Below are 11499 nucleotides of genomic sequence, written 5' to 3'. Positions count from 1 at the left end.
TCTCTCTCTTTTCCTCCCGCGCGCGCTCTCTCTCTCTCTGATACTGATAAGTCAGAAGCTCCTGTTCTTCCTGTAACTTCGGAATTTCTCATTCTCTCTGCTGCTTGACTTAAAGATACATGTCCATTAATCACCAATGGATCAAAAAGGATAACTGCAAAATAAAGAAGGGGAAATACCGGGTATAAACAGCAAGGGACCCTTACAAGATCCACTGGTTCCCCTTTATCTAACCTTCCAGTTATACCTTCAATCAACCTCTTAACAGATTTTGCAAAGTACTAGTTATCCTTTTATAAATGTGTTATGATTCCTGTAATACTGCTAATTTTTAAAAATGAATTCTCTAGGATTCCTGTAAAAACTGCTAATTTTTGAAAAATGAATTCACTGGTGACCAACAAGAGGAATCCACAATAAGATTACATATTTTAAGATTTTTACTCCAACAAATTAAAATCAACATCAACTAAATGTTATCTAGTAGGCAACTAATGCACAAAACTGCAGAAAAGGTATTTCTCCCCAGTAATACAATTGAAAACCTGCACTTCCTTTATAAATTATACTGCACACTCCACAGAATTGTTGTCTTGTGATTAAAGCCAAAAGCTCTTCCGGGTCATAACAGGACCTGCTTCACCAGGGTGAACTTTCCATTGTCCTTTTGAACAAATTTACTTCACTCAACACTTGGAGCATAATCCTGTGGACTTTGTGTTGTAAAGTACCATCTTTGATTCAGTGGTCTTTAATTCTTCACAGTCTTTGTTTTCTCAAACATGGGTTCCATCCATACCAGTGGTTAACCCAAAAGCAGTCCTTTTTTTCTGCACTGCGTCGCCGCACTTGTGTCACCTTTGCTAAACCTCTCGGCCTGACCTTGGAGTCTGAGAGTCTGCAAGCAGCAAGAGCCTTCTCCTTTGTGTTCAGGTATTAAACTTTGCACCTTATTTTGAATGTTTTGATCTGGGCCCTCTACCCATTTCAACCAGGTCAAATGGACTTGTCTCTGGGTGGACTTCATATGAGATCTTATGCCCCTCTACACTATACCATTTTGCCTTGAATTTAAATGAGACAATTTAAAACATTACCTTCATAACAGTGTTCTGACTCTTGCCTGATCACATGATTTGTTTTGTTCCAGCTGATAATTTATTTTCTTTCTTGTTTAGTTATGGTTACTTCGGCAAGATCACAGAGAAAGTAGAACTGCTGGTTTGTAACCTGGATGCAGACCTGAAGGAAGGTGCAAGCACAAGCCAAAACGGGAAGTTTAATATGCTTGATATTCCAGCTCTCAAAACACTAAAGGACACCGGCGTTGAGGTGTGAATACTGTTTAAGGATACATTTTTGTTACTTCATCAACTTACATTTTCTATATTAATTACACTTAAAGCATTGTTTAGTGGTTGTACTGCAGGCAATTCTTACAATTACTGTACAGGCGTACCTTGTACCTTCAGAGATCCAAAAGCCTCTTGCAGCTAATATATAACAACAACTTGCACTTGTATAGCACACTTACCCTTTGAGCCCCCCACCAACTGCGCTACAGGATGTTGGCCTGGGTTGGCAGTATCAGCAGGTCTGGTCCATGGACGGAGGGTGACGACGACCCACTCTGCGATGAGCTCTGGTGCTCCACATTGTCTGACAATGTCTGATACCCCGCCCCGGTGTCACATACCATGTCCACCCAGGTGATCCCTGCATGCGAGCTGGCTATTCCATCTCACGGGCCCAACCCCACCCAGCGCACTCTCTGCACCCAGCCCAGCTCATCCCTCACACCCATCGGCTAAAGGATTGAGACAGTTTAAAACATCTGTGAACAGGTGTTTATTTGTGACCGTGTTCTGTCCAATAACTGTTCCATAGTCTCTAACACTATCCTACATGCTGCACCCATGCCAACTGAATTGGTGTCTAACTTCCTAACCTTGCGTGTCCTAATGTTCCTTCTAGGTGGTCCCACAGGGTGGACGTCAGCCGTGGAGGGGGCCTGCTGCGTTTCCCGCCCTGTGACCTCAGGCCCCTTTGGCCGCCTTCTGGAGCGACCAGGCCTGGATGGGCCTGGCAGTTTTTCCAGGTGTCACAGGTAGCGTGATGCCACCCTGTTCGGCCCGCTGCCTATCGAATACGGCAGTGACGGGTGACGGTGGGGGATTCAGAGGTGCTGCAGTGTCTGGCACCTCCCCTGCGGGTGTCACCAGCACGGGCCCAATCACCATCCTTGGCGTGCCCGATGGCCCATGGGCTACTACCTGGGATGGAGACGTGGCTAGGGCGTGCTCTGGGGGCTCCGATGTCACATGGTACTGCCCTGAAAGCCTGCTCTCGTGCTTATGGAGCACAGCGACCAGGCCACATCCCTCTGGGACCGGCTTAGGTCAGCCAGCACTAGGCCAATGCTCTAGGCACCCGCATCCATGGACCGTTGTGACTGGGCCACGCTCTGGACCAGCTGCAGCAGTGTCCATGTAGCCCATGACACCAGCCGGTCCCGCCTGTGACATGGCTGCCTTGTCCTGTGCCTCAACCACCGCCTGCACAGTGTGCTCCTGGGCTGACCCATGGCCGATACCTTCGCACCCATGGCCTCCACCACGAACGCCACCCGTCGGCACTGCCTCCTGCAGACGGTTGGACACCTCCAACTGCACCTGCAGGTGCTGGATGGTTGCTGACTCCCCTCATGAAGTCCCCGGCTTGCATCTCCAACATTGATGGGACCACCCTTTCCAGAAGTGCTCGGCCTGTCCGGATGGTAGCTAGCCCCTGGAGTCGGACAGCTCTCTGACAGTCTGCCCCTTCGGGGCTTCCTACCTCCACCTAGTGTACCGTGTGTGGTGTGCACCAGAGAGTGCCCCAGGAGTCTCTTCACTAAAATGCCCAACCAAGGTGAGTGTCTCTGGGATGATGGAGGGTATTGGTGACAGCTGTGATAGGAGGTCAGTGTTGCCGCCGGACATGTGCTCCGGGGTGTTGCTTGGTTTCAGCTGGGAGCGAGGGACCCCATACCAGCCAACCATGTTGGCAAGTGAGTCGCAGGGCTGCGGCGGGGGGTGGGGGACAGCGGCCAGTTCCACATTGTCGGGTAGTGACCCTGCAAGACACGAGACAAAACGCATGGTGAGTTTATGGGTCGGCGTGGTGTAGGGGTGGTGGCGTGATTCACATGCCACCGGGACATTGCAACGTATTGGGGGCTCATTTGGTTGTCCCAAGCCGACCTCCACCTCTGTGACTGCCCGCTCTGCACCCCGCCAACCAGGTCCTATTCTCGGCAGTTGTGGGCTGCCTTCTCCTTGGATGGGTTGGGGGTGGGGGGGGGCAGGGATAATGCGCAGTGTGAGACAATCGGACAATGCACTGGGCTGTACAGTGGGTTCACACCTTAACGGTCTGCGTTTGTGGGGTACCTGGCCATGGCAAGCAGTGTGGGTGTTGGCATGTGGTGCAGGGCTGCTGGCGGGTGGGGTTCAGTCTCCCACTTCGGAGAGTGGGAGGTGTTGGAATTGGTTATGGGAGTGTAGTACAGGGGCGATGCCAGGGGCGTGGAGGTGATAACCAAGGTTGGGAAGCCTGGGAGGTTGCTCATCCTCACACACCGCTGCTTACTGGTCCGCTTGATGGGGGCTGCATGGTGGGGGTGGGGGAGGGGGGGGGGGGGCGAGGGCACAGAGGTGGTGACTCACCCAGGCCATCCTGAGGACATCATGCAGCTTCTTTCTGCCCTGTTGTCCGGGCCTTGCAGTGGGCCCACAGCGCTCACAGCCTCTGCCACCTGCAGATGATGTTGACGGATGGCAGCTTCCTTCCCACCCCGGGGAACAGGGTTGTCCGCCTCTCCTCCACGGCATTAAGCAGTATCTCTATCTCCGTGTCGATGAACCTCGGGGCCGCCTTTTGTGGTGCCTTCTTGGTTGGAATGAGTGTGGGGGGGGGGGGGGCTGTGCTTTTATGTGGCTCCAGCTTGTTAGGCTATTCAGTGCCAATCCCAACCCCAATGGATCCCACGCCAGCATCTGTTGGAATTGCAATAGCTCCACCTGCTGTGAGTGCTGGCTCCACCTGCTGTGAGTGCTGGCCTATTTGCATGTCCTGAATGGCTCTGGGACTGGTATCCATCGGGACCATGGACTACACTCCATTCAGTCCCGGTGTTAGCTCTTAAGTCTTTCAAATGGAGAATCCGGCTCATTGTGTCCTGTAACCCTGTGAAAGGAAGTGGCTGCTAATCCTGATTTAAAATATTAATGATCATAAAATTGTGCCTTTGAAAGAGCTGGTAGTCCCATTCGAGTATTTGGTCATAGAAGTCTTGTATAGGGGGCCCTAAATGTTGGATTGGTGCACCCAACACCCCCTGCAGAGGTTTATCAGAGTGAATGCCCATCCGTTGGAATGTACAGACCTAATCCTAAATTGCAGAGTTGGGGTAATTCTCTCTCTCTCTCGCTCTCTCTTCTTCCCCCCCCCCCCCCCCCCCCCCACCCCCCAGCCCCTGTTCAGGATTCTTTAGCAGCATCCTTCACTTTGTGACCTGTGAAGGCACCGTGAAATGGTCTACTTCTGACCTGCCTCCAGCCAGAACTCCTCCCGAGCAAGGCTCTTTCCAAGTGAAAACTAAATGATTTTTTTTTAGGAATTCTCAACCCCCAAGGAAAACAGTGGCAAGGCTTTTCATATATTGGAAGAAAGCGAGTGGGTAGCAGAATGTGGGGCCCATGAAAGATGACTGCAGTTGAGAAGATAATGGGCAATGAGGAGGTGGCAGACTTTAAAATGAGTACCTTTGTAGCGGAAGAAGAGCATTACTTCTATCGGACCCGGCAACTGGTACCAGATGGACGAGGAATTTAGTGGATTTAACATCAGTTTTTTAATGTATGGAGAAAATAATGGCTGTGAATGCTGGATGAATCAAAATCTGTCCTGGTCCACTCACGTCGACGCTATCACCAAGAAAGCACAACAGCGCCTATACTTCCTCAGGAAACTAAGGAAATTCGGCATGTCCACATTAACCCTTACCAACTTTTACAGATGCACCATAGAAAGCATCCTATCGGGCTGCATCCCAGCCTGGTATGGCAACTGCTCGGCCCAAGACCGCAAGGAACTTCAGAGAGTCGTGAATACCGCCCAGTCCATCACACGAACCTGCCTCCCATCCATGGACTCCATCTACACCTCCCGCTGCCTGGGAAAAGCGGGCAGCATAATCAAGGATCCCTCCTACCCGGCTTACTCTCTTTTCCAACTTCTTCCATCGGGCAGGAGATACAGAAGTCTGAGAACATGCACGAACAGACTCAAAAACAGCTTCTTCCCCACTGTCACCAGACTCCTAAGTGACCCTCTTATTGACTGACCTCATTAACACTACACCCTGTATGCTTCCTCCGATGCCAATGCTTATGTAGTTACATTGTATATCTTGTGTTGTCTATTATGTATTTTCTTGAATTTTGTTTAATTCCCTTTTCTTCCCATGTACGGAATGATCTGTTGAGCTGCTTGCAGAAAAATACTTTTCACTGTACACGTGACAATAAACAAATCCAATCCAATTATCATGGCTTCAGATAGGTAGATTTTTACTTGGAACTGGAATATCAGACCAAATGCAGTTTAATGGAGTTCAGGTATATATCAGCTGTAATCTGTTTGAATGGCAGAACAGGCTGAACGAGTTGAAAACCCACCCCATTCTTTTTGTTCAAACTGCTCGTGGGGGGAAAATAGGTTTTTCTCCCTTGTCGCTTCTGGTTCTTTTACCAATCGCACAAAATCATATTTATCTACTCGTCCCTTATTGTGATTCGGCGTTAACCCCTGATGTGGGGGCTGGTACATAGCAGGGAATGGAGGGGCAGGTATTTTTTGGTGGGGTTAGGTTTTCCCAAGGCACCACTTTATGGACGTATGAATGCGACCGGAAATATTGTAGCACAAGGGTAACCTGAAATGTGTTGATGTAATCTTGAGTCGCTTTCAGGCCAGTAATAAATGTTTAGTAAAATTCAGCTTTGATGTGAAACCAACCAAACTGAACAGTTACCGGTTATACCTGGAATGGTGGTGTGTGCAAACCATTTATTATACCTTAGTAGGTACACCAACAGGATTTAAATCCGTTTATGGCTTGCATATACAGTTGGATGAAATCCAGTTTGTATTTCAGATTTCTAAATGGTGCATTGAATGGCACAAATTTGCTTTTCTAAGAAATATGATGTTTAATCATTCTATTTGCAAAAGCTTGCATGTTGGGTTTCTTGATGGGGGGAAAAAAAATGTTTGTTGAATCACCAATGGTGTTTTATCTATTTGGGATTCCTGTCTCCAGGAATCCCTGCATCGTATTTGACAGAAGAGTGGAAATAGTTGAACCTATCATTTGTTTGTAAAGTCTGATATTTTTTCATGTGTGCAGGATGGAAGTTCTTTAAGTAAGAAAACTTTGCATTTCTGCAGCATCTTAACACAAGACTTTACAGTCAATGCAATACCTTTGAAATGTGGCGATTTAGAAAATAGGCAGCCAGTATGTACTTTTGAAGCTCCCACCAACACAATGCGACAATGACCAGATAATCACCTTTTGGGATTTTGGTGTTGACTTAGGGAAAACTATTGACCAGGACACCATGGAGTGATCATTTTCTTTTCTTGGAATTATGCCTTGGGATGTCTTGCGTCCATTTGATGGAAATGTGTGGGAAGAGGGTGGGTAAATCTGATTGTCCTCCACAAGAACAGAATTCTAAAATGTTGACACACCGGATGTGCACGGTGTTAGTCAACAGATAACGTGAGGGCAGTTACAGCCTGATTTCCTCTCGCTTTGTAGCCCTCAGCCAACCTGTGACTCCAGGCCTCAATTCAGAGCTGACCAGCTTCATGTTACCTTTGGAGTTAGGAAACGGGTGGAAAAAGCTTTTCAAGTGTAATGTAACAGTAAAAATAAACAAATGAAATTCGTGTGAGGGATCCTCGGCCGAGACAGTACTCAACCCTCCCCAAACTGTTAGTTTACATGATTTAATGGTAGCTGGCTGAATAGGGGAGAAAATGGAGGTAATCGTTGGTTCTGTTCTCCCCAGGTGACATTCTTTCCAGAAACTGACACTAATAGATCAAAAATCAAACAGTCGAGAACTTTGAACATGGAGGTGAACAGAAATGCCAAGGACAAGCTGAAGACTCTGGAAGGCTTGAGGAAGAAGTTCAACATCACTTGGAAAAATGTGGCTTACTTGGGTGAGTCTTTCTATTGTAAGAATTGTACAAGCAGTGGAAATGGCTGGTGTATTAATCAGTCCCAGGATTATTTCCCAGCATTTCATTCTGTGAAGTTATAAATGATGTTTACCCTCTAATCATAATTGCCATCTAATTTTTAAGACGCCCCTCCCCAATTATAGTCTAGGTGTCACCTAAGGTGCTTAATGAAGATAATACCAGATTGAAGTCCTCTAAACTCTGCTGCCAGTGTCTTAACCAAGTCCTGTTCCCTAACATCCCTGTGTTCACTGACCTTCATTATCATAGAATTTATAGTGCAGAAGGAGGCCATTTGCCCATTGAGTCTGCATCGTCCCTTCGAGAGAGCACCAGACTTAAATCCGTGCCTTCACCCTGACCCCGTAACCCAGTAACCTCACACAATCCTTTGGACATTGCGGGGCATTTTAGCATAGCCATTGGTTCCAATTTAAATTCTCATCGCATTTTAAAATACTTTCCGTCTCATTCCTCCCTATTTTTGTGCTTTCCTCCAATCCCACAAACCCCTGACATGTGTGTTCCTCTAATTCTGCACCTCTTTACCTCGCCTTCTTCCTTTTAAGACACTTCTTAATCTGCCTTTTTGACGAAGTTCTTGGTCATCTGATTAAATATCATTTTATGTAGCTTGGAGTCAAATTTTAGACCATAAGGTGATAAGAAGTAGGAGCAGAAATCGACCATTCGGTCCATCAAGATAACTCCACCATTCAATGAGACCACGACTGATCTGATATGATCATTCTCAACTCCAATTTCCCACCTTGTCCCTATAACTCTTAATTCCCGTACTGATTAAAAATCTGTCTACCTCCGCCTGTACAGCCCTCGGTGGTAAAGAATTCCACAGATTCACTGCTCTCTGAGAGAAGAAATTCCTCCTCATCTGTCTTACATGGGCAACCCATTACTCTGAGATTATGCCCTCTGGTCCTAGATTCTCTCACAAGGGTAAACACCCTCTCCGCATCCACCCCCTGAGAATCCTATATGTTTCAAAAAGATAGCCTCTTGTTTGTCTAAACTCCAATGAGTACAGGCCCAACCTACTCAGCCTCTCTCATAAGAAAATCCCTCCATACCCAGGCTCAACCTAGTGAACCTTCTTTCGACTGCCTCCAAGCTCGTGACTCCAAACAAACCTGTTGGACTTTAACCTGGTGTTGTAAGACTTCTTATTTTGAAATAAACGTCAATGTTCCATTTGCCTTTCCAAATAGCTGTTGAATTTGCATGCCAGCTTTTTGTGATTTATGCGCACAAGGACCCCCAAGTCCTTCTGTGCTGCAGTTTTCTGCAGTCTTTCTCCACTTATTAATATTCAGCTCCTTTATTCTTCCTCCCTACCAAAGTGCATAAGTTCATATTTTCCTACATTATAATCCATCTGCCAAGTTTTGCCTATTAACTTAACCTGTCTGTATCCCCCCCTGTATACATTTTGTGTTATCCTCACCGCTTGCATTCCCCCCTATTTTTGTGTCATCCTCAAACTTGGACGAGAGAAGTGAAGGTACTATTGCCAAGCTATTAATGTATATTGTGTGCAATAGCGTATCAAGCATTGATCCCTGTGGCACTCCACTAGTTGCAGGTTGCCATCCTGGATATGCCCCTCTTATCCCCACTCTCTGCCTCCGATTAGTTAGCCTATCCCCTATCCATGCTAATATACTACCCAGGGGCTCTTATCTTATTAAGTTAGTTTTGTGATGCTCCTGTGATGTGCCTTGGGATATTTCCTCACGTTAAATGTAAAAATACTTCAAGGATCTTGGGTGCTCCAAAATAACTTTCTTGCGTGCAATCACATCAAATTAAACTGCAGCAGGAGTTGTTTTTAATTGTTCTGATTGAAAACTCAAAATCTTAGGGGGGATTTAACAGCCCCCCCCCCACCCCCACCGCCCCAAGCAACATGTTTCCCTCGCCGTTGGTTGCTGGCAGGATCATCCGGTCCCACCGATCTCTCCGGTGCTTCCTGTCACTCGTCTGTCCTGCCACAGACGGATTGCCTTCGGTGGTGTAAAGGGCTGTAAAATCCTGATTATTTCCATTTAGAATGATTATTGTAATTTAAACTCCAGTTTGTTTATAGCACATCTTTACAATTTTGGCATCCTATCTCACTTGTACAATGTAATGCAAAATAAATGTTTGAAAGTCTTGGTATAGATTTACCTTGATCCTGCACTTGGGATTATTGGGTAACCGAATGGGGGGAGCCCATTCATTCTGTTCATTTAAAATTGAAATATTGGGCAGCATGGCTTATCCACTGGTAATTATCAGTCTGTCACTATATTGAAGATCAAATTCTCATTATTGAGTTCAACCCCCTCTGTGCCTCTCCCCATCTCTGTAAATTATATAGAATCATCATAGAATTTACAGTGCAGAAGGTGGCCATTTGGCCCATCGAGTCTGCACCGGCCCTTACAAAGAGCACTCTACTGAAGCCCACGTATCTACCCTATCCCAGTAACCCCCACTTAACAATTTTAGGACACTAAGGGAAATTTAGCATGGCCAATCCACCTAACCCGCAAATCTTTGGACTGTGGGAGGAAACCGGAGCACCTGGAGGAAACGCACGCAGACATGGGGAGAACGTGCAGACTCCGCACACAGTGACCCAGCCGGGAATCGAACCTGGGACCTGGAGCTGTGAAGCAACTGTGCTAACCACTATGCTACCATTTGGAAGATTAACCGTCTTCCGTGCAGAATTTGCACAATCTCTTTCAAAAAAGCTTAATTAAATTTCCTTCCTCTCAAAAAAATAGGGAATGCTGAATCTGACATTGAGTGCATGAAGAAAGCTCAAGTTCGAGGCGCTCCTCAAGATGCGGCGTCTCCTGTCCTGGAAGTAGCAAACTACATCTGTAAGCACAACGCTGGGACTAGATCTGTCGAGGAGTTTGCTGAGCATGTGCTCTTGCTGGTTAAGGAATTCCATAAAACGAATGGCCATGGGAAAAATTGATCTGCATACAAAATAGTGACAGAATAATATATCAATATTAATTAATTAAATTATTTTAAAATTGGCACCTGTCTTTCTATGTATCTTGTATTTCATGTGTATGACTATAGGCTTTATCCAATGTCTTAAACTTATGCAACTATGACATTCATCAACTGAGTGGCAGAGGTGGCCATTGTTTTGCTAGCTTTCCGATCATAACGACAGTGGTTGACCTTATTGTTGCAGTTCTGGTTTAATGTTTTCCAGATGCTTCCGTTATTTAGAATGATCTTAGAGTCCCTACAGTACCGACGGAGGCCATTTGGCCCATTGCATCTATACCAGCCCTCCAAAAGAGCACCGTACCTAGACCCGTGCCCACACCCCCCCCCCCCCCCCCCCCCCCCTCCATCCTAGTAATTTAGCATGCCCAATCCACCTAACCTAATCTTTGAACCGTGGGAGGAAACCGGAGCACCCGGAAGAAGCCCACATAGACACGAGGAGTATGTGCAAACTCCATGCAGACACCCACACTCGAGGTTGGAATCGAACCCGGGTCCCTGGTGCAGTGAGGCTGCAGTGCTAGCCACTGTGTCACCGTGCTTCTTCCGTTAGTCCATCTGGTGACGATTAGCTTACTCCAGCCATTCCGCACAGTATTTTTTTGGAACTGTTTTTTATTGAGTTTTCATATTTTAGATCCAACAAATTACAAATTATTAGAAAAAAAACTCGCAAAAATTAGCATGTATACTTATAGGCAAGCATCTTCATAATAACAACTGTGGCCACCCCCTTTAACCGGCATACATATTTTACATTCCCCAATATGGCCGAGGCACATGTTTGTAGGCATTTATTTACAATTTGGTTTTGGGCCTTAGCTTGTTTCCTTCAGCTTGCCATCAGACTGTCGCTTGCGGCTTTGTCCTTCCTTTTTTTTTGGAATAATTTTTATTCAAGTTTTCAACAACAAATTTTATCATAACAGAGAAAAACAGTAACCCCTCCAATACAAAAACAATAAATTAACAAGAAAAAGAAATAAGCATAAAACCATGAGAACAACCCCCATAACGAGCCCGTTGCCCCCTCCCCCACCCCCCCCCCCACCCCCACCTTCCCCCGATTCCCATCCATTTTCCCCCTGATTCTTGACCACCCGACTATCGGGCATGGCTCCACCCTCACCCCCACCACTTTGGACACAGCCTCAAAGAAGG

General features: G+C 46.5%; 1 protein-coding gene across 1 annotated transcript; it reads left to right on the top strand.

The window, feature by feature from the left end:
• Positions 1 to 1116: 1116 nt before the first annotated feature.
• Positions 1117 to 10358, top strand: LOC119973276 (N-acylneuraminate cytidylyltransferase-like). The gene is made up of 3 exons (XM_038811060.1): positions 1117 to 1332; positions 7122 to 7278; positions 10092 to 10358. Exons 1-3 carry the CDS (start codon positions 1132 to 1134, stop codon positions 10289 to 10291), a joined length of 558 nt encoding a protein of 185 aa, XP_038666988.1. The 5' UTR covers positions 1117 to 1131; the 3' UTR covers positions 10292 to 10358.
• Positions 10359 to 11499: the final 1141 nt, after the last annotated feature.

Source organism: Scyliorhinus canicula, chromosome 11 (genome assembly GCF_902713615.1).
Source record: "Scyliorhinus canicula chromosome 11, sScyCan1.1, whole genome shotgun sequence".
NCBI classification, from domain to species: Eukaryota; Metazoa; Chordata; class Chondrichthyes; order Carcharhiniformes; family Scyliorhinidae; genus Scyliorhinus; species Scyliorhinus canicula.
The sequence above is the reverse complement of the archived record's forward strand: the minus strand, read 5'-3'. Positions and strand labels throughout refer to the sequence as shown.

Coding starts and splice junctions, on each gene's coding strand:
- LOC119973276 (XM_038811060.1), top strand. CDS start 1,132: ATGATTTGTTTTGTTCCAGCTGATAATTTATTTTCTTTCTTGTTTAGT. Junction 1,333..7,121: donor TAAAGGACACCGGCGTTGAG/GTGTGAATACTG, acceptor TGTTCTCCCCAG/GTGACATTCTTTCCAGAAAC. Junction 7,279..10,091: donor GAAAAATGTGGCTTACTTGG/GTGAGTCTTTCT, acceptor TCAAAAAAATAG/GGAATGCTGAATCTGACATT.